Raw genomic sequence first — 22,939 nt, 5'->3', positions numbered from 1 at the left:
TAAGTAATGTATCGCAATATATATATATATATAACTAGATAATTTAGGCCCTTGCACGGACCCAATATTATTTTAGATCAATTTCATGTCAAGAAAATTTAAAACTTTACGCTATTATTCTACCTATTTAAGAAAAGTTAATAATAAAAGTTATACGCAAAGATGTTATACAATATTTTGTCCAGCATCTGATTAGTCCTAACTTGAACTTTTAACTTTAGCATAATTAATTAAAATGATGAAATAACTAAATTCAAAAACATTTTCAAATATTTTTATATCAATTATTAGAACATTTATTTTTAAGATGCAAAGTACTACAGGTCACACAATCCAACTCAATCTGCTTTTACATTCATAATTACGTAAGTTAGTTATGACCTCCACAAAATTTGAATATCAGAATGAATTATATATAAGATATTATACTACACACTGTGATCTATTATATTGAAAGACAATATGTTTAATTTATTGCTTATAAGTAGAAATTAGAACTATTAAGAAGCGTACTTAACTATCATTTGAAGTTTAACACATAACTTAGTACAATTTATAACAGAAAGATTGTTTCACACAATACAAACCTTTAGTTTTGGTTGCTTTTTCACGTAGAATAACATATATTTAATAAGTACCTCTATTTATATAAATAAATTCAATGAAAAGGATTACGTATAATCACAAATACGTGTATTTTCTTGACATTTTTCATAGAATTAATTTTTAATTCTTTTTTTCGGAATATCTTGAGTTTACAATACAATACATATTTACATTTCAAATTAATTTGCCCAAAATATTTCTTTTATTCCACACCACACTAGCACAATTCACAATTGCCTACTTGATACAATGTAATTGTAATTTGGGATTCAGTCTCATCCCACAAGACATTCATGAACAAGTCTGTGTTGATGAATCAGTTAGCTTTCAATCTTGATCCAACTTCAAGATTCTCCAAGAAGGGAATTCCAAAACTGTTCATAGACCCTAACACCCCTTCTGCTTTGAGTTCTGCACCCGCGGACCTGTACAAATGCACAGCTGCACTCATTATAAACCGGTCAGGTTCTATGGACTTGGAGATTTGTTCGGAGAAGGAGATGCCTTCCTCTACATGACCATAGTCCATGTAACATCGAAGCATAATACGATTAGACTCTAGATCAGGTTCTAGTCCAGCATTCGTGATATTTTTATAAATCCTTTCTACTTCTCCGATTAATCCCCCTTTTGCATAACCTGATAGCAATACGTTAAAATGAGCACAGGAAGGGGGAATTCCTTCTTTCTGCATGGAGTCGATGGCTTTTTCCGCCTCTGAGCACTCTGCTCCCTTTGTATATGCTCTCATCAGTGCAAGATAGGTCAAGGGGTCAGGTTTACAACCATTGCTCCGCATGCTGTGCATGAGGACTTCAGCTTCTTGATAAAGTCCGGCAGCAGCATATATATTGATCATAACATTGCAGCTCACCTGTAACAACGACAACAAAACCCAGTACGTATGTAATGTAGCAATCCACTTCTCAGCATTCTCCCATACAATATATGACATTGAACATTAACAGTGGATTATCGACAACCAAGACAAATAAGTTTGTACTGAAAGCACATGGCTATATTTCACCAGCCAGGATGTGGCTGTACTGCAGATACATATTTACTGCAATGACTTATCTATTGGATCTGGATCTGATTATGCGATTATGCTTACATACCTGACCAGGTTTTATCCCAGCTTCCTTCATTTTGACAAATAGAATAGACGCTTCATCATATTTCCCTGCATAGATCGAAAATAAGAATTCAGAAAATCGCAACAACTAAAACACTGTGACAGAAGCAAAGAGAATTCAATTTCAGCCAACCCATTTCCTCTCCACCCTCGCCCAGGGAAAAAAACAATGCTCTTCACCAACCAAAATCAATTTTGGACAATACAATCAACATGAGAGGTGATTGAACAGAGCAAAAGATAGCATCTTGAAATTAAAAGGATATACACAGGAAATATGGCCAATTCACATAAGCCATATTTTGTTAGGGAATGACAAACACACAGAAGATATAAGGAAAACCAAGCAGCTAACTAAGCCACAAAGATAAAAATGAAAATTTTCAATACTGTCTATGTTTACGTGAAACTGTGAGACAAATCAGAAATTAGGAGAATTCTCATTTGGATGATCTTCACTAAAAGGGCCCAGGGTTTCTTAACAAACTCCTGATGAGAAATTTAGGCAGCAGGTAATTACCAGCCTTTCCGTAATAACATATCAAGTTGGTATAAGCCTTTTCATCCAAGGAAATCCCCATCTTCTGAACCATATCAAAAGTCTTCACAGCTTTATCCAGGTTTCTTCCTCGTCCATATACACTGTATCGACAAACAAATTCTTTACATTTCAAAGAAACGCAAAATATAACATCGTTCCCTGACTCACTTTAAAGAATGTCATGCTCTAACCTAATCATGGTGTTGTATGTTTGAATTGATGGAGCAACACCCGAGGAGAGCATGTGCTCATAAACTCTGGTTGCGAATTGTAATTTACCTGCACTTGATTAAAATGAATTTAAGTCTCAATTTTTTTTATTTCTGGTAAATATTGGATCAATATGTTCTAAATGAGAAAAAAAAGTTTCACATGCTTTAGGCAAAAAATTTCTTCAATAGAAGTTAACCTGCATCTAGCATTGCCTTGATAAATGTATTATAAGCCACAGTATCAAGCTCTGAATTAGCACGCAGAGAATTGTGAATAATGTCCTCCGCTTCAGTATATCTCCCTGCACATTGAATTTCAACAACATACCCATTATATTCCCACAAAGTGGGGTCTTGGAGGGGGTTGGGGTGGTGGTAAGTGTACGCAGTTTGTACCGCTACATCAGAGGTGAGGTAGAGAGGCTATTTCTGATAGACCTCCGGCTCAAGACAAAAACAGTCTATAAAAGGACATAGTACAGGAACAATAGGTATTAACACAACCAACAACAAAAAAAAAAATAACAGAAAAAGACTACCACAAAGTGCAAGTATAATCGATCTATCCGAAACAACAAACAGTATCAAAACTCCACAAACAAGACACTACAAGCATAACACTCTGACTATTAGCATAGATACCAAGACAAATCACTCCTACCTACTAGAGCAAGGGACACACTCCTTTCCTACTAAGCTTCTACCCTAATTCGTATCCTCCACACTTTTCTATCTAGGGTCATGTCCTCGACATTTCAACAACATCAAGCAATAAAATCAGATAATACAAGCAAATTACAAAACTAATTATACCTCATTTCCAATTTTTAGGTTCTTCTACAGTAGCTGTTTTAATGTGAATCTCAAAATCTATGAGATGATGAAACTCTTTATGCATTCCCAATATCTAATTCTAACGCAATACACTTGTAACACCAGGGAAGGGAAGAGAGTTGCAGTTCCTCAATGAATAAATAGAGAAGTAAATTTGGTGTGGTGTTCCATCTATCTTTAAAGTTTAGGAAGAACAAAAGATATGAACAAGATCAATTGCATCAACAGAAGGCATTGAGGACATCAATTCAAAAATTGTCGGATATAAACAACCAAATGTCTGTTTAACTTATTAGATTGGCACGAAGTGGAACCAAGTTAAAATACCAGGAGATGAGAGGTGAATGAAGGGCAACTATGTTCATATATGCTCCTTGAAAAAGGGCCTTATTTTCATGAAAATTTCTAGAGCTCCTTAAAAAAATGAAGAGCAAAGGAAACATTCTGATCCCTGCCACCCTTTATCCAGACTAACTTAGGATATTGTACTATGAGTGTTTAATAGTTTAGGATTATCCCAAAATAGATGATCGTCTAGATAAAGTAGTTTAAAAGCAGTTTGTACAGTGTAACAGAAAATCTAAAGTGAGCAGAAAACATTCAAGTCAAAGATCCATACTCTTACCACAATTACTTAAACCATTCACTAGCATGCTAATAGCAACTGGACCCAAAACATGCCCTTTCTCCATCTCTTCCTTGTAAAATATGTAAGCTTCCTCTTGTTTGTCACATCTATTATATGAATCAACTATAGAATTGTATAAAAGACTTCGCGTCCTGGAAGAGTCCGCAACAGATGCAAAGACATTTAGAGCTTTTCTCAAATTCTTCTGCTTCCCATAAAAATGGATCAAGGATGCACTAGCAACATCCTCTGGTTTTCTACCCAGTTTCATTAACAGTTTATAAAGGTTTTCCGCCTTTGAAATGTCACCTACAGGAGAAATTGATGTAAATTACCAAAAAGAATCAGGCTTCTTAACATTTTTGCTTCAAAGATGAACTAGAACGGAAAGAATAATTCAAATGTAAGTGTCCTAGATGACTAACATTGCATCACTTTATTAACCATATTATACCACCGCAGCGGGATGAAGCTAAAGAAATTATGAAATTTAGGTTCTATGCTATATAAGTCAAAAAATTTCATAGAGAAATCTGGCCAGCTCAATCCTTTGCAAAATTTGTATGCATATCAAGAATCTTAAAGAGCATAAATAGTCAGTGTTGCTTAAACCTAACTTACTAAATCCAAGGGCAACTTTATTACCTTCTTTGGTGAATTTTCTGATAAGCTGACTAGCAACAGACAGGCCATTTGCAGTTTTAAGCAACAGTTTTAGTGTTTCTTCTGCCTTCAGTGTATTTCCATCTGCTATAAAGAGGATAAGGGCAAGCTCAAAAGCAATAGCACCTGGTTGGTTCAAAGGATTGGAAGCAATTTCGGTTGCATTAAATCTATCATTTCCGTGAATAGCTAAAGAAAAAGTCTCTGCAAATACAGATTCTTCAAATGTTTTGCTGGCACTGAACTCTTGTATCAACTGCACTGCAGCTCTGACCATTCCTTCAATGCAAAAAACTTTCAGCACTGTCTTGAGAAGTTCCTCATCAAATTCGACTTGAATTTTCCTTATCTGGAAAATAAAATCTTTTGCTTTCTCAGTTAAACCGAGTCTCATGTACAAATTGAGCATGTCTTTGCAAAAACCACACTCAGGAATTTGCATCTTAGAGAGAGCCTGAAACACAGCTTCAGCAGATGCCAAGTCTTCCTTCGCAATATGGCACCTCAATAAGATACCATAACAGAAATTTGAAAATGAGATGTTTTTTGACTTCATTTCATCCATTATATTCAGTGCTTCCTCAATATTTCCAGCATTTAGATGGACTTGAGCCATTGTTGTATAGGTTTTCTCGTTACTTATCACACCCAACTTCTTAACGTCTTCAAAAGTCTTTTGAGCATCTTCATAGAGACCAAGCTTGCCATATATTCTGATAAGCAAGCCATATATGACTTCATCTATTTTGATGTCATACCTTTCCATCTCCTCAAAGAGAGCAAGTGCTTTGGGATAATCCTCTTTTCTGTAATACATTGTCAAAAGTGAAGCACATGTAAAGTTGCTCGGGATTATCCCATGTGATCTCATATCTTCGTAAAGCCTGAAAGCATCATCATAGTCACCACTCTTTGAAATCAGACTGATGAGAAGGCTATAAGTTGCCTCCTCCGGGATGAACCTTAAACTCTTCATCTGATTAAAAGTCTTAAAAGCGACTTCGGCACGACCTTCTTTGACAAGTGAGCTGATAACAACTGTAAAAGTAAAATGATTCGGCTCAACCCCTTTCTCAGTCATCTGTTTCCATATATTTATAACATTTTCATGAAGTGATCTTTTCTGTAAAGATGACAGCATGAAATTAAAAACTGCGGTTGAAAGTGTAATTCCCCTTTCCTGAACAGCAGAAAAGAAGGAGATCATAGCTTTGTGACGTCCCCACCGAGCATAAGCACACAACATGGTACCACAAGAAACTTCATCAGGTTCACACCCCACTTCAAGCATTTCTAAAAAGGTCTGCTCAGCTAGCTTGATTTTCCCAACTTGGCCATATGCACGGAGAACAATTGTATAGACAATGACACTTGGCCGGTAGGTTAACTGTTCCAAGCATAAATCTAAATTACACCAAATTAATATTTCAGATTCTTCAAAGAAAGTATTATTAGAAAGAAAAACTTGTCATCATTCCCAGAGTACACATGACAGAATTATAGCCAATGCTAATCAAGATTTAAGAACCATTTAACAAAAGTATGCGAACAAAAAAAAAAATTTCTGCATAAACCTTATCAGGTGAATTCCCTCCATCCAAATCCATATGACACTCTCCAATTTGGAAGCTCCTGACATGAAATGCTTATCAACATTCCATATCTATACAGCTCTTACAACTTCCAGAAATTTGAAATTATTAAAATTCTAAACATGATGTGTTATTTCTCTATCAAAGTAACTTCTCAATCATTAAACTAATATTTTTCTCCACATTAGTTATTTTCTTATAAGTTTTTTCTCCTCTATCAGTAATGTCATAGAAGTCAAGTAAACACCTTAAACGTTCAAATACCACCCTAATATATAGACCGAGGAACTGATTCATCTCCATTATCATTTATGAAAAATGCAATCTTGTAACCGGATTGCAAAAATGGACCGAGTTGCTTCGTAATGCTACAATCGGAAACAACCTCTCTACATCCCAAGGTAGTGCTAAGGTTTGCATTCACACTACCCTCCCCAAACCCCACTCGTGGGATACACTGTGTATGTTGTTTTCATCTTGTAAAAGGAGCCCAAACAAAAACAAGGGGAATGCACCTGAAAGATGCACAAGCCCCTCAAAATTCAATCTAAAATCAGAAATACAGAAAAAGATTCAGACGGATATTCAATCCACACACTGTTTTCATTCAAATGGGGTTTATCTAGCTTAACGTAAAAGTTGAAGCATCATCTAACAAACTAAAAAAAGGGCAGCCCCGTGCACTAAAGTTCTCGCTACGCACGGGTCCAGGGAAAGCCAAACCACAATTGTTTATTATACGCAGTCTTAACCTGCATTATTGCAAGAGGCTGTTTCCACGCAATATCACCTAACAAACTTCAAAAAAAGGCACCTCGGTGCACTAAAGCTCCCGCTATGCAATGGGTCCAGGGAAAATCCAAACCACAAGTTCTTATTATACGTCGTCTTACCTTGCATTTCTGCAAGAGTCTGTTTCCACGACTGTATCACCTAAAAAACTCACCTGTAATTTCACCCAAGCAAAAAAGTCTCCAATTCGTCTCCTCCCCACCCACCCAACATTTTCAAGGAAAGCATTTTACTACATACCAAACACACCCTTAATGTAAAACTTGAAGAACCACTAACAAACTCACCTGTAATTTCATCCAAGCGAAGAAATCCCTAACTTGTCGCCAACCCTTTTGTTCTTTAAGCACAACACACATTTCTCTAAAACTAAGCTTGGTAACAAAAGAACCCATCACTTCCCTCATATCATAAGACCCATCAGCTTTACCGGAAAGACTCCTAACTCTCTTAATAGCCGCAACAACATGCTTCCCATACAAATGCCCATTTCTATCGTCTTCCAAATACTGCACCATTTGTTCAGGCGTCCGTTTAATCCATTTGGGCGTCAAAGCTTGTGACCCTTGGTTACGCCTTAAGGTGCTTAAATATTTGGCTTTGGCTTTGATAATGCGACGAGCGTTGTCGTCTGAAAGTTGATTTTTGGGATGCTTTGATTTGGGTTTTGGTTTGTTTAGGTTTTTGTTGTTGTTTGGGTCGCTTAGTGTCCATGGGTCGGGTGTGATGGAGCAGGAGAATATGGTGGGTTTGGGTTTATTGTGGGGTTTGGGGGAAGGGGATTTTAATGGAGTTGAATAAAGGAATGAAGATTGTAGAGCTTCCATTTCATTGATTGATTTGGAAAATTTTTTGAGAGAGGAAGCTGCTAAAGAAGATAGCAATGACAATCGCTCGGGCTGTTTAAAATATCGCGGCTCCTAAAATTTACCTAATACTATTGCAAGCTTTTCTCAAAAGTAATTTTTTGGTAAATACTTTCAACCATACTTGTCCACTTATTTAATTTAGAAAAAAAAAAAAACAATACTTAATTTATCTTTTATAGTGATTTTACCTTTATTATTAAATATAATTCATAACTCAATATGCTTTATATTATATTAAATTAAAGAATTATATAATAAAATTATCAATATTATTTATTGTTCAAATCAATAGTGGATAACAGTTATTGGGCAGATGGCGTACAAAAATATTTACTTGACCAAATCATTTTTTATTTTTTCTACTATATAGAAAGGAAATATTTACTTGACCAAATCATTTTTTATTTTTTCTACTATATAGAAAGGAGAGTTATGGATGATCGAGGCTAAATTTAAAATTTTACATCTATTTTAATAATTAAGGATATCTTTTGTATCTTATATCTATTTTAATAATTAAAAAATATTTTAAGATGATGATTCTAGAATTAAATAAAAAATAATTATTATTATTCTGCCATACAATCTATCAAGGTGGTTATTGTTTCCATCACAAAATTAATGACACTATATATATGAGATAATAATAATAAAAAATTTGATAATGAATAAACAAATATATCTTTAGATAGGTTAACAATTTTAAAATTTAACCCATCAAGTTCATGCGTGGTAGTGTTTTTTAAACAAAAAATTAAAATATTAAAAGTATGAAATATTAAAAATTTTGATGGAGTAAGAATTTCACTTAGAAAGTTTAAAATATAAGAAAATAAATATATGAAGAAAAAAATTCAATGTTTATCACGAAGGATTTTGCAAATCTTATTAATTCATTATTTTTTTCTTATATTTTATGTTTGAATAAATGACGATACATAAAATAGAAAACGGAATAATTATTGCTCTACCATATAAATATCTATATCCATGTGGCTATTGTTTCCACCACATGGACATTAAAAGGTATTTCAAGATGATAATTCTAGAATTAAATTAAAAAAGAGAAAAGACATAAAGTTACTCCTTAACTTGTTCGATTTTTTCAAAAAGACACCTAAATTATATGAGCGATCTATTACCCCATAAATTACATATACCATTATAAAAAGACCATTTTGATCAAAATTTTATCTATGTGTGTAGACACGCATAGAACGTGCGTGAGTGAAAAAATTGTTGAACCAACAAATTTAAAAATGTCACGGGTAATAAAAAGGTTTCATTTTTTCATTTTGTATTTTAGTATTTTTTTCTTCCTTTTCTATCTTTTTCTTTTGTTTCTTCCTTCCTCTTCTTCTCTATTAAATTGTTGAAAATTGATTTCAGAACTTCTGAAATTTGTTATGATTTAATGAATATTACTGTTCAACTTAAGTCATATCATCTTTGTTCTTTTGTTTTAACTTTTATTTATATTGATTTGATTGTACATTTGTCTTCGTCAGTACCATTTATAGTGTTTTGTGTTGCTTGCATTAATTTCAATCACTGACTTATATCTGCAACTCAGTATGAATTTGTTGGCACTTTAATTGCATTTGGTAATTGTGCTTGATTTCTGCATCTGTTGGCACTTTATTTCCATAATGGCTTATATCAGTTATGGAGTCGATTGAAGAAGAAAAGAAGAAAAGAAGAAAAGAAGAAAAATGTGTGTGGGGTTTGGGGGTGGGGGTATTGGCTGATGTGGAGGGAGGGAATTGAGTAAGAGAGAGGAAAAAAGTCAAAAGAGTAAGAGAGAAAATAAAAAGAGAAAAATAAAAAATATATATTTAAAAATAAATTAACATGTGATTGGTCCGTGTTTAGCACCTATTTTTAAATAAATGAGATTGATTTCAAAAAGATGTATTAATATCATTTCAAAATTATTTAGGGGGTAATAGGTCATCCGCAAAGTTAAAGTGTCTTTTTGAAAAAGGTCGGACAAGTTAGAGGGTGTCTTTATGTCTTTTCTCATTAAAAAATAATAATTACCATTTTACTACACAAATATCTATCAAGGTGGTTATGTTGTATGGAGCGTACTGTTGGCTAGTCAAGAATTCCCACATTCAAAACTGAAGGTGGCTGAAACGAAAATGTTGTGTTGGATGTGCGGACTTACTAGAGGGGATAGAGTTAGGAATGAGATTATCCGGAAGAAGCTGAGAGTGGTTTCGGTGGAGGATAAGATGCGGAAAGTGAAGCTGAGATGGTTTGGACTTGTGACGAGGAGGGGCATGGATGCCCCAATTCGTAGGTGTGAGAGGCTAGCTCTGAATGATTTCAGGAGGGCCAGAGGTAGGCCGAAAAAATACTGGAAGGAGGTGATTAGACATAACATGGAACAGTTACAGCTTACTGAGGACGTGACCCTAGATAAAAAGGTGTGGAGGTCGCGGATAAGGGTAGAAGGCTAATGTGTGTGAGTGAGTCGTAGCAAGTAGTTGGAGAGCTTTGGTGTATCTGGATTAATAATCCTAGGACTGTGTCGATAGGTAGGAGCAGCCAGTTAGGAGAGTTTGAGTGTGGTGGGTGTTTTGGTTTGTGAGTGTATGGTATTACTATGTGGGTGCCTTATTTCTTATTCATGTTTTGTCATCCATTTTGTTTCATGTTTCATTACAAACTTATTTGCTATTCTTTATGTTGAATTGGGGGTCTATCGGAACAGCCTCTCTACTTCTTCGTATGTAGCGGTGTGGACTGTGTTACCCTCCCCAGACCCCACTTGATGAAAATACACTGAGTTGTTGTTGCTGTTGTATCAAATAAAAAGCCAAAAGACTCTTCAAAAAAACTAAAAAAATAAACTCTTTTCTCATCAATAATTTCCAATTTTCAGTATCTGTATGTATGTAAGTTCTTGTACATTCTCATTCAGTTTTTCCCTCAAATATTTATTTATTCTTTCAACAGGGATAATTTTTATGTTTTTTTTATAAGTAGACATTTTTGGTAGAATGAAATTTTTTTATTTAATTTCAGCATATGTTTTAATTAAAAATTTATCTGTATAATGTAATTGGCTTTTGAAATTATAAAACATAGATAATGATACATCATAAGTCTTGTTTTTCAAAACATTCATTATAATTGCCTAAGTTTTTTCGTGTTCGTTGGGCTTTAGATTAATATATGTTGTTACTTTTCCTTCTTCATCTAGGACATTTAACTAAATTTATTTTTTAGCTAAGTTAGATTATTTTTAATTATCTTTTAAAAATATATTTTAGTGAAACCAAGTTTACATCTGCTCATTGTTTAAAAGAAGATTTAAAATATCACAATAATATCTAACTTTAAGATTTGCTCATTTTTTTCTATTTAATATTTTTCATACTTATTTTAAAATTTATTTAAAAATAAAATTAATTAAATATATACATCTTGAACTGTCTGTTTGGCAATTACATCTCTTCGGTGATAGCTATCTGTACGTCCGTGTATATATTTGACTGTATGGTAAGTACAATTTATTTTACTTTTTAATTTAATTACAAATATTTTTCTTCATGATTTTAATATTATATGAAACATAAAATACTTATTTTTCTCTATTAATGAGTGTATCTTATATTTTCTTAAAAGTCACATGTATTGCATAAATATAATTATTACTTGATATGGATGTGTAATGAACTTTTACTTGTATTTTTTCAAAATATATCGTGTAATAGAGATTCTAAAACTGACCAAACTTTCAAAAGGAAAAATGTCAACAAAAATGCTAGAAGGCGTGAATTATATAGACTGATGTCACTTGAGAAAAAAGAAGTCCTTCTAACACATCGACAAGCAAGAAGAGCAGAGTTGAAAAGACAACGATTGTCTGATTGTACGATATACAATTTATTTTTAACTCTCTATTATTGATATTTAACGTGATATTTTATCTCTATATTTTATGTGAGAAGTACAGTGAAAAGGAGGACCACATCGGATTTCTTGAGATTGCTGTTTTGATTAGTCTTTTTTTTCTTAAATGAACTAAAGAAAAACGTAGAAGTGAAACTCTTTTTGGTAAATTAAGCTCTAGATTGGGTGATGTTTTTTAATAGAAAGAGTGATGCTTTATTTTTTTAGTTTATCTAAACTTTTCTGAAGGAGCCTTAGCCTATGAAGATCAATCTTTTATGGAAGTTCTAATTTTGATATTCAAATCTACATATGAAGGTTTTCCGATACAATATTAGTAGTCAGTGGAATGTCAATCATATGAAGGTACTTACAGGGCATATTTAGTACAATTACGACTTGACTACAACACTTATTGAACTTTGTTAAGTGCCAAAATATTTAATTTTTGCTTTTCGTGATTATATAATTTATTTAACATTGTTAGCAGATGTTAATTCACAGTTAGTAGCCAGTGGAATGTCAATCATATGAAGGTACTGTTGACACCCAATTTTGACCCTCTCATTCGTCATTGTTTCTCACTCTAGCGTCTATCTTGTTCGCGAGGATAATTCGCTATTTTTTTTACCTCTTTTTATCAAAACTGCGATTCTGAATACTATTTACATTATTTGAATATTATTATTATTATCATCATTTATTATTATAATTATTTTTATATTTATTATATAATATTCCTCACTTGCAAAGTTTTGTTTAATTATTCTTATCATTTCTCATTTAGTTTAGTTTAAACGTATGTGATCAAATATTTAAGAGTTATTATTCTTTTATTATAAATTATTTTTTATTATAAATATAATGGTTGATTTAATAATGTAGTATTATTTTTCTTCACTTAGTAATTTGGTATTTACCTATTTTATATATTACTTTTTTTAAAGAGATTTATTTAGTCCTAAAAAAGTTCAAAATTCAAATTTCAAATTCTAAATTTATTCAAATTTTTCCATATCCATAAAATTCTTTTACAAAATCAAAATCTTTTCTTAAGATGGAAGAAAATAATCCTCTCCTATCAATCAGTAATGTCCGTGCCAATTTTACTCCTCCACCCCTAATGTCCCTCTTATCCTCTCCTGTCATAAATATCCTACACCATAGCCACCAAAGAGGGAGGGATACATTCACTATCAATACATAGATACACAAGAAATAAGTCGATGATCATTTTATTTCTCCATAAAACAAGAATAAACAAAACAACCATCATTGTGGACAGTAGCCCCATGGGAACCATCTTCAAACCTCACCTATATTCCAAGTAATTACCATTTTGACAAGGTCTCTAACTCAATGTTTCGGTCAAGGCATTTTAAGTTTATAATTTTGGAGGTGTTGATGTCGAGTTCCTTGACATAAAGGTACAATTCCTACCTTATTATTGATTAATACACAAAGCTTGGCGTTCTACCTCATACAGTTATTTAAAATTTTAAAGGAGAATTTATTCCTAAATGGCTATGTTAATTTTCTCTAGTATGTATGTTTTGGATGCCATTTTTGCTTCGGGATAGTATGACTTTCTTATTTGAAACTGAAATGGGGAATTTATTTTTGTATACTCACTTGGTGTCGATTATGAGCATTAATATTTAATATAGTTTAAATGGCCAACATGTCTATATTTGATCCTATCATTATCAAAGGGTTTAATACAGTTTTTAGTACGCTTTGTCAGTTTGATCTAATTCTGTTTATAGATTAATTAATTCTTACCACTTTTGTTTCATATGGTCAATTAAGGAGTTTGTCCTTACAGTATGCATATTTTTGTCTCTTATATAAAAAGTTGAGTAGTTTTCTTCATCTATCAGTGTAATCATGTATGTCTCTCTATCATTTGCTCTCCATGTTTGCTTATTTTCTATAAATTTGCCCGCAATGTGTATGTTTAGGGATTATCAGTTAATGCTTGAACCGCGACGAGTGGAGGAGTCAACGTGCGAAGGAGCTCAAATGGAGTCGTCACCCCACCCCATCAGGGATCCGGTACATTTTGGGATATGATGACAAAGATATGCTATATCTGACTTCTTGTATGAAGCGTATATGTAGCTTTATTAAAAATAAAGCACCTCGTTACTCCCTTCTTTTCTTATTTCATATGTCACTATTTTAAACGTCTCAAAGACATGACAACCTTTACTACTATATTACAACAACATGCTTTGATACAATTTTTATATTATATCCACGTATTATTTACTTCACATGACTTTTAAATGCAAAAAAAAATAAATTATTTAGTACTCTTAAATAAGTCCCTTCAAGAATTTCTTGGTTGACATAAATATTGGAATAGAGTGAGTAACATCGCATTGGGCCCGTTTCAACCTTATCATAGCTGATCCACTCACATTCTTTCTTATCATTTTACTTTTTGTATGTATTATTGAATTACTTATTTACTTTTGTTAATTCATCACCAAATTGAGGTGACACATATATTACTGACAAGTTTTACATCATTTATAGTTTCTCCTTACTTTGACGTAAATTCAATTTACAGTTTATCATCTTCCAAATTTGCCCTCATGCTAAAAGCAAAGGAGCTCGCTAGAGTCCGTAATCCGGGGAAGATAAAGATTACAAGAGTAATGGTACTTTTGTTTATTATCTGCATATCGCAAAAGGTTATTCTCACATCTCTTGTATTTTTGTTATTCTTTGTATGATATGTACACTAGTTAAAAGTTTTCTTTATATTTTATCACTTAGTAACATTAAGTTTGCAAAATAAGTGATCATTATTTATCACGTAGAATCCCCACGTAAAATACGAATTCGGTTGGGAACCACCTTTGTGGACCTCGAAAGGTGCCTAACACCTTCCTTTCGAGGGAATTTGAATCCTTACCTAAATTTCTGGTGAACTAAGACTCAATAACAATATAGGTTCGTAGTTAGCCTAGAATGGTGCCCTAACGCATCTTAATACGCTGGGTGACGACTCTTCACATCTCCTCAAACAATCCCCAAAAGAGTAGTCACGTCGAATATCACTTTTCATAAGAAAAATGAGGCACGAAAGAATGGCGACTCTGCTGGAAATTTTAGGTTCTAACCATTACGAGTTTGTATTTTATGTGGGATTCTTTCACTTTGTTTGTTTATTTTTCGTAATTACCTTCTCTCTTTCCCTTTTACTGTTTATATCATGATTTATTTTTACATAGTAGTCTCTTCTTCATTTCCTTTTTTGTGTGTTTTATTTCTACATGTCTATCCCCTTCCATTTTCTCCCTTTTATTGGCTATATGTTTTGATATTTATTTGTTGTTAAGCACATTATTATATTTTTCTATGTGCTATATGTTACTGCTTTATATAACTGTCATTTCACTCATATTTTTCTCCACTTGGAACCTCCTTTATTTTCTTTTTACGAATGGTTGCGTGGACGTTCTTTCCTGAAACACCCTTCGGGAATTGCCTTGTGGATCGGTCGATCAGCGGCGCATTGACAGTCACAAGCTTTCCCACTCTCGAGTTGTCCACTCAAGGAAACGATGGCATAAACCCACTCTTGTCCTTTAGATCTTGGCTACATATTTATTTTACTAAGGAATATGCATCTCATTCAACCTAGGATGCGTTGGCACCCTTGATGCATTGAATTTTAATCTCATTCAAAGTCCAAAGGAATTCACGACCCCAAAAGAACGCATAATATTATTTGCTAGGTGTTGTATTTTTATGTATATTTTACCTATCTTGTTGTTTTCGTTCTTGTCTTAGTCACTCCTTGCTCTTAGTGTCCCTCACTTTAGATCTCTTTACTCTTAAAATTCTTGTCGTATTAGGACCCTACAATACACTCTTAGGGCCTGTTTACCTATCCTGACTCATCCGTTAGTATGTTAATTATACCTAGGCTCAACTCTTGCTTTGATAAAGAGTTTTAGTCTCATTCATAATCTTTTAGTACAACTTATCATTTTAGGATATCCTCTTCCTAATGCTTCCAACGTTTACATACTTAGGTCTCGCCATGATCCTTTTGATATTGTCATATTCATATCATACTCTAGCTTTCACAACTTCTAAGTTACATAGAGCTCTCATAACTTCTATTCACTCCAAATGAGAATAACTCACTATGTCCAAATAAGTAGAATACTCATTTTAGACTCCCGTGCATACTCCTTGATTCTAATTATAAGCCATTTCTTCTAAGGTTGACTAGAGTTGAACATAAAAAAATGGCCAGTCAAGCAATGTTCATCAATCTTGTCAATAACGAAGCTGAGCATGAGGGTTTGGGGAAACATCAAAATAAAGTTATTTCGAGCATCACAAGGATGGAAAGAAGAATAGAGAAAATTAAGAAAATAATGACTGATCTTTGAGGTTCAGTTGATATGTCACTAGATTTTTCAAAACCTATATTTAAAATTGACTTCATTGCTTCCACCTATATTATGTCGTCTCCAATATCGACGACCTAACCCACACCCGATTATTGGGTGCAAGTGCCTTCAAGTCGGTATTCAGTTGCACTCCTAAAAGCACTCAATGGGTTGACAACTATGGGCAAGGAGAAGGAAACAAAAGGACAATTCCTAAGCATAAAGCGGGGACATCTCAACAACTTGAGATGAATAAGTCGTCCAAAGCTAAGGAAAAAGACAATGATAAGATTGAGGACTTGAACTATCCATTATATGATGGGTCCAAAAATTCCCACTCCCATTTGAAGGAGTAACTTGAAAAGCTATTGGTTATAGGGCAAAGTGATAGCCTTAAGACAAAAGTCTTTGTTAGTTCACTTAAGGGTCTAGCATTAATGTGGTACGCCGAAAATGATTCTAGCAAGTGGATCTCTTGAGACCAATTGGCAACTTACTTGCTTAGGCGGTTTGACAATAATCTAAAGAGGAAGATCGCAGTCGAGACCAATTTGGATAGGGGAAAGACGATCATCGATCATAAATCAAAATCTCTAAAGCCTAAAGTAATCATACCCCAACCTCAAATGATACATTACCCAGCTCCAGAAATCATTCCAACCTCTAATTATGTTCAAGCCTATTATCCCCAGTCCTTCACGAAACCTCCTCCACAGACTGTTTGGTACCCACCTTCATTTGTTGCTCCAACATCAAACTACATTCTAATGTCTTACCAAAATCCACCAATAAATCAACGATCCAATCAATCCATCAAACCTCAATATGAACTCCAGAAAAATCAACCAAAAAGTACACTCCTCTAGGTGAACCCATAGAATAGTTGTATGAACGACTCAAAGAGGCGGGCTACATCACTCTCATTGCTATCGTACCATGTGATATTAAGCTAGATGGTACCGTCCTGATCAAATTTTTGCCTATCATTTTGGGATGAAAGCGCATCCTACTAGAGCACGTTTTCCCTTGAAGAATATGATTCATAACTTGATTGATACTAAGGTGATAAATGTGACGGGGTCAAATTCTGATGCTGGTTGATTTTCTGAGCTTGACTTGTACTTGTTGACACTGATGAAGAGGATATCATGTTGATTCTCTTCTCCAGACTCTTGAGCATTTAGAGTTCTTTCAAGTTTTACGATCTTTAGTTTTCGTCTTTGTTTTTCTCGCCTATGTAATTTGAACTAAGGTCGACCTAATTCCCTTATATAAGGGTTACATGGGCATTTATTTAATGAGTTCAGTCTCATCATAATAAAATCTTCTTTTTCCTTATTTTGTCATCTTTTATATATGGAGTTGGATGAATCAACAATGTGATATGTGAATCAACAAATTTGATGTTCAACAAAAGTCGACCTTGTTCATTCCCTATCTTCCCATCTTCTTTACAATTGCAATTTCAAATTCTACCTCATGCTCTATTACTATCTTGTGTCGTGTGTTAGGAGCTCAAATCTTTACGCCTAGACCAATTATTAAGCCTCAGTCTTCATCCTAGAATGCCTTTGTTTTATAATTATTATGTTTTGAACTTATATATGTTGTGTGGTAATTTTGACTTCTTATTTTATTTAAAGGTTCTCTACCATTTGAACATCGATCTCAATTAAATCTGCAATATGACAAACATGCCCAACCTCCAAAAAGATTCCAGTCCTCTTTCTCCTCACCCAAGACAAAACACCATACCTCTTTATCCTCGCCTTACTCACACACCCTCACAATAATTTCCTTTCGCCCATGAGAGAGTTGATTTAGATGAACGGTTGAGAAGACTTCAGGACTTAGAGAAAAGGTTGAATGAGGAACTAGGTTCTAGGGGTATTTGCGACTTGAGCTATGAGAAATTATGTATACACCCGAGGATTGATTTGCCTCTAGGATACAAAGTTCCAAAGGTCAATATATTTGATGGGCATGGAGATCCAATCACTCATCTGAAGGACTATTGCATCAGACTAATTGGTATAGGACACAATGAGGCTCTCCTAATGAGGTTGTTTATTCAAAGTTTGTTAGGAATGACACTCACATGGTTCGCCCAACAAGATTTTGACAAATGGCATAATTGGGAAGAATTGACTCAAGATTTTATAAGATTTGAGCTCCTAACACACGAAACAAGATAGTAATATAACATGAGGTTGAATTTGAAATTACAATTGTAAAAAAGATGGAAATATAGGAATGAACAAGGTCGACTTTTGTTGAACATCAGATTTGTTGATTCACATATCACATTGCCGATTCATCCAACTCCATGTATAAAAGATGACAAAATAAGAAAAAAAGATTTTATTATGATGATACCGAACTCATTAAATGAACTCCTACGTATTTCTCATATAGGGGAATCAGGTCGATCATAGTTCAAATTACATAGGCGAGAAAAACAAACACGAATACTAAAGATTGTAAAACTTGAAGGAACTCTAAATGCTCGAGAGTTTAGAGAATAGAATCAGCATAATATCCTCTTCACCAGTGTCAACAAGTACAAGTCAAGCTCAAAAAATCAATTAACATCAGAATTTGACCCCGTCACATTTATAACCTTGGTATCAATCAACTTATGAATCATGTTCTTTAAGGCAAAACATGCTCTGGTAGGATGCGCTTTAATCCCAAAATGATAGGCGCATATTTGATCAGGACGGTACCATCAATATTAATATCACATGGTACGACAACAATAGGTGTAATGTAGACTGCCTCTTTGAGTCGTTCATACAATTATTCTATGGGTTCACCTAGAGAAGTGTACCTTTTTGGTGGATTTTTCTAGAGTTCATGTTGAGGTTTGGTGGATTGTTTAGATTGTTGATTTTTTTGGTGGATTTTGGTAGGACATTGGAAGGTAATTTGATATTGGAACAACAAATGGAGGTGGGTACCAAACAATTTGTGGAGGAGGTTTTGTGAAGAACTGAGGATAATAGGCTTGGACATAATTAGAGGCTGGAATGATTTCTGGATCTGGGTACCATATTAGTTGATGTTGGGGTATGATTACTTCAGGTTTTAGAGGTTTTGATTTCTGATCGATGACCGTCTTTCCCCTATCCAAATTGGTCTAAACTACGAGCTTTCTCTTTAGCTTATTGTCGAACTACCTAAGAAAGTCAGTTTCCAAATAGTCTCAACAGATCAACTTGCTAGTATCATTTTCAGCGTCCCACATCAATGTTGGACCCTTAAGTGAACTAACAAAGAGTTTGGTCTTAAGGCTATCACTTTGCGCTATAACCGATAGCTTGTCAAGGTACTCCTTCAAATGGGAGTGAGAATTTCTGAACTCATTAGATAATCGAAAGTTTAAGTCCTCACTATTATCATTGTCTTTTACCTTAGCTTTGGATGACTTATTCATCTCAGGCTGTTGAGATGACCCCGCCTTATGCTTTGGAATTTGTCCTTTCGTTTCCTTCTCTTTGTCTATAGTTGTCAACCCATTAAGTACATTCAGCAGTGCAGCTGAATATCGACTTGAAGACTTATACCCCATAATCAGGCGTGGGCGAGGTCGTCGATATAGGAGACGACATAGTGTAGGTAGAAGCAATGAAGTTAGTTTCATATATGGATTTTGAAAAATCTGGTGGTATATCAACTGAACCTCGAAGATCAGTCATTATTCCCCTAATTCTGTCTATTTTTCTTTTCATCCTTATGATGCCCGAAATAACTTTGTTTTGATGTTGTCCCAAACCTTTTTGCTCGACTTCGCTATTGTCAAGATTAATGAACATTGCTTGACTGACCATTTTTTATGTTCAACTCTGTCAACCTTAGAAGAAATGACTTATAATTAGAATCAAGGAGTACGCACGGGAGTCTAGAATGAATATTCTAATTATTTGAACATAGTGAGTTATGCTCATTCGGAGTGAATATAAATTATGAGAGCTCTATGTAACTTAGAAGCTGTGAAAGATAGAGTAAGACATGAATATGACAACATCAAAAGGATCATGGCGTGACCAAAGTATGCATACGTTGGAGGCATTAGGAAGAGGATCCTAAAATAATAAGTTGTACTAAAAGATTATGAATGAGACTAAAACCTTTTATCAAAGCAAGAGTTGAGCATAGGTGTGATTAACATACTAACAGATGAGCCAGGGGGATAGGTTGGAGAGTATTAAATAGGCCTACAGGGTCTTAATATGAAGAGAATTTTAAGAGTAAAGAGCTTTAAAGTGAGGTACACTAAGAGCAAGGAGTGACTATAACAAAAACGGAAACAACAAGATAGATAAAACATACATAGAAATGCAACACCTAGCAAATAATATTATGCATCCTTTTGGGGACGTGAACCCCTTTGAACTTTGAATGAGACTAACATTCAATGCATCAAGGGTGCCAAGGAATCCTAGGTTGAATGAGACGCATATTTCTCAGTAAAAGAAATATGTAGTCAAGATCTAAAGGACAAGAATGGGTTTATGCCATGGTTCCCTCGAGTGGACAACTCGGAAGTGGGAAAGCTTGTGATTGTCGATTCACCGCTGATCGAACGATCCACAAGACAATTCTCGAAGGGTGTTTTAGGAAAGAACGTCTGTGCAACCACGTAAACGTTCGTGAAAAAAAATAATGGAGGTTCCAAGTGCAGAAAAATATGAGTGGAATGATAGTTATATATAACAGTAACATATAGCACATAGCCAAATATAATAACGTGCTTAGCAACAAATAAATACCAAAACATATAGCCAACAAAAGGGAGAAAATGGAAAGGGATAGGCATGTAGAAATAAAACACATAAAAAGAGAAATGAAGAAGAGACTAATATGTAAAAATAAATCATGATACAAATATTAAAAGGCAAAGAGAGAAGGTAATTATGAAAAATAAACAAAGTGAAAGAATCACACATAAAACACAAACTCGTAATGGTTAGAACCTTAAATCCCCAACAGAGTCATCATTCTGTCGCGCCTCATTTTTCTTGCAAAAAGTGAGATTCGATGTGACTACGTCTCTTGGGATTGTTTGAGGAGATATGAAGAGTCGTCACCTAATGTATTAAGGTGTGTTAGGTCACCATTCTAGGCTAACTACGAACCTATTTACTTATTGAGTCTTAGTTCACTATAAATTCGGGTAAGGATTCAAATTCCCTCGAAAGGAAGGTGTTAGCCACCTTTTGAGGTCCACAAAGTGGTTCCCACCCGAATTCGTATTTTACGTGGGAATTCTACGTGATAAATACATGTCACTTATTTTGCAAACTTAATGTTACTAAGTGATAAAATAATAAAGAAAACTTTTAACTAGTGTACATATCATACAAAGAATAACAAAAATACAAGAGATGTGAGACTAACCTTTTGCGATAAGCAAATAATAAACAAAAGTACCATAACTTTTGTAATTTTTTATCTTTCCCAGAATACGGACTCTAGCAAGCTCCTTTGCTTTTAGAATGAGGACAAACTTGAAAGATGATAAACTGTAAATTGAACTTACGTCAAAGTAAGGAGAAACTACAAATGATGCAAAACTAGTTAGTAATATATGTGTCACCTCAATTTGGTGATGAATTAATGTATGGGATTAATAAAAGTAAATAAGTAATTCAATAATTCAATTTGGTAAGAGTATGTTCGTTCTTAGTGTTTGACTAATTAGTAATTAGTTTGACAACAATTAATATGATATGTGAAATGAATGTCACGTGAGCATCCAATAGTATGATATTCCCATAATTGTATAAAACATATGTTTGGGATCTTATGATATATTTGTTATAGTGATATTGTGGTATTAAAATGTATTCATATATATATATATACATAAAAAAAAATTATACGCCCGTGCAAAGTACGGATATCCTTATCTAGGAGACTCAGACCATTTTTCGGTCGTGACAGGGTTGCATCAGGGATCGACTCTTAGTCCGTTCCTTTTTGCGTTGGTGATGGACGTGTTGACGCGGAGTATCCAAGGCGGGGTGCCTTGGTGTATGCTATTTGCGGATGATGTAGTGCTGATTGATGAGATGAGGGGGGTGTGAATGGCAAATTGGAGGTTTGGAGGCAAACCCTTGAGTCTAAGGGGTTCAGGTTGAGTAGGTCCAAGATGGAGTATTTGGAATGCAAGTTCAGTGACATGAGGTAAGAGGATGAATCGGTGGTGCGGTTGGACTCCCAGGATGTTTGTAAGAGGGATAATTTTAAGTATCTTGGGTCTACGATTCAGGAAAATGGTGAGATTGATGAAGATGTCTCTAAACGTATTGAAGCAGGTTGGATGAAGTGGAGGCTCGCCTCGGGAGTGTTGTGTGATAAGAAGGTGCCCTTTAAAGTTAAAGGCAAATTCTATAGAGTGGCAGTCCGTTTAGCCATGTTGTATGGAGCGGAGTGTTGGCCGGTCAAGCACTCCTACATTCGAAAATTGAAGGTGGCGGAAATGAGAATGTTACGTTGGATGTGTGGGCTTACTAGAAGGGACAAAGTTAGAAATGAGATTATCTGGGAGAAGGTGGGAGTGGCTTCGGTGGAGTACAAGATGCGGGAAGGAAGACTGAGATGGTTTGGGCATGTGATGAGGAGGGGCGCGGATGCCCAGTTCGTAGATGTGAAAGACTAGCTTTGGATGGTTTCAGGAGGAGTAAGGGTAGGCCGAAGAAATATTGGAGGGAGGTGATTAGGCATAACATGGAGCAGCTTCAGCT

At 34.5% G+C, this 22,939-nt stretch overlaps 1 protein-coding gene and 1 long non-coding RNA gene across 2 annotated transcripts; one reads left to right on the top strand and one right to left on the bottom strand.

Annotated features, from left to right (window-relative positions):
- Positions 1 to 671: 671 nt before the first annotated feature.
- Positions 672 to 7,940, bottom strand: LOC107862935 (pentatricopeptide repeat-containing protein At5g27270). Its single transcript, XM_016708652.2, has 8 exons — positions 7,291 to 7,940; positions 4,602 to 6,006; positions 3,954 to 4,265; positions 2,692 to 2,796; positions 2,474 to 2,561; positions 2,262 to 2,383; positions 1,725 to 1,789; positions 672 to 1,480 (listed from the first exon to the last, which is right to left on the bottom strand). Exons 1-8 carry the CDS (start codon positions 7,828 to 7,830, stop codon positions 923 to 925), a joined length of 3,195 nt encoding a protein of 1,064 aa, XP_016564138.2. The 5' UTR covers positions 7,831 to 7,940; the 3' UTR covers positions 672 to 922.
- Positions 7,941 to 12,880: 4,940 nt separating this feature from the next.
- Positions 12,881 to 14,046, top strand: LOC124897109. Its single transcript, XR_007053720.1, has 2 exons — positions 12,881 to 13,202; positions 13,737 to 14,046. It is a non-coding gene; the product is annotated as an uncharacterized LOC124897109 (long non-coding RNA).
- Positions 14,047 to 22,939: the final 8,893 nt, after the last annotated feature.

The sequence above is a fragment of the Capsicum annuum genome, chromosome 3 (genome assembly GCF_002878395.1).
Source record: "Capsicum annuum cultivar UCD-10X-F1 chromosome 3, UCD10Xv1.1, whole genome shotgun sequence".
NCBI classification, from domain to species: domain Eukaryota; kingdom Viridiplantae; phylum Streptophyta; class Magnoliopsida; order Solanales; family Solanaceae; genus Capsicum; species Capsicum annuum.
This window is presented reverse-complemented; position numbering and strand designations above follow the sequence as displayed.

Excerpts from the sequence above, each read along its gene's own strand:
- LOC107862935 (XM_016708652.2), bottom strand. The coding sequence starts at position 7,830 with ATGGAAGCTCTACAATCTTCATTCCTTTATTCAACTCCATTAAAATCC. Across the intron at positions 6,007-7,290 it reads TCGCTTGGATGAAATTACAG|TTAACCTACCGGCCAAGTGT; the intron begins GTGAGTTTGTTA and ends TGCTTGGAACAG. Across the intron at positions 1,481-1,724 it reads CTGGGATAAAACCTGGTCAG|GTGAGCTGCAATGTTATGAT; the intron begins GTATGTAAGCAT and ends TCGTTGTTACAG.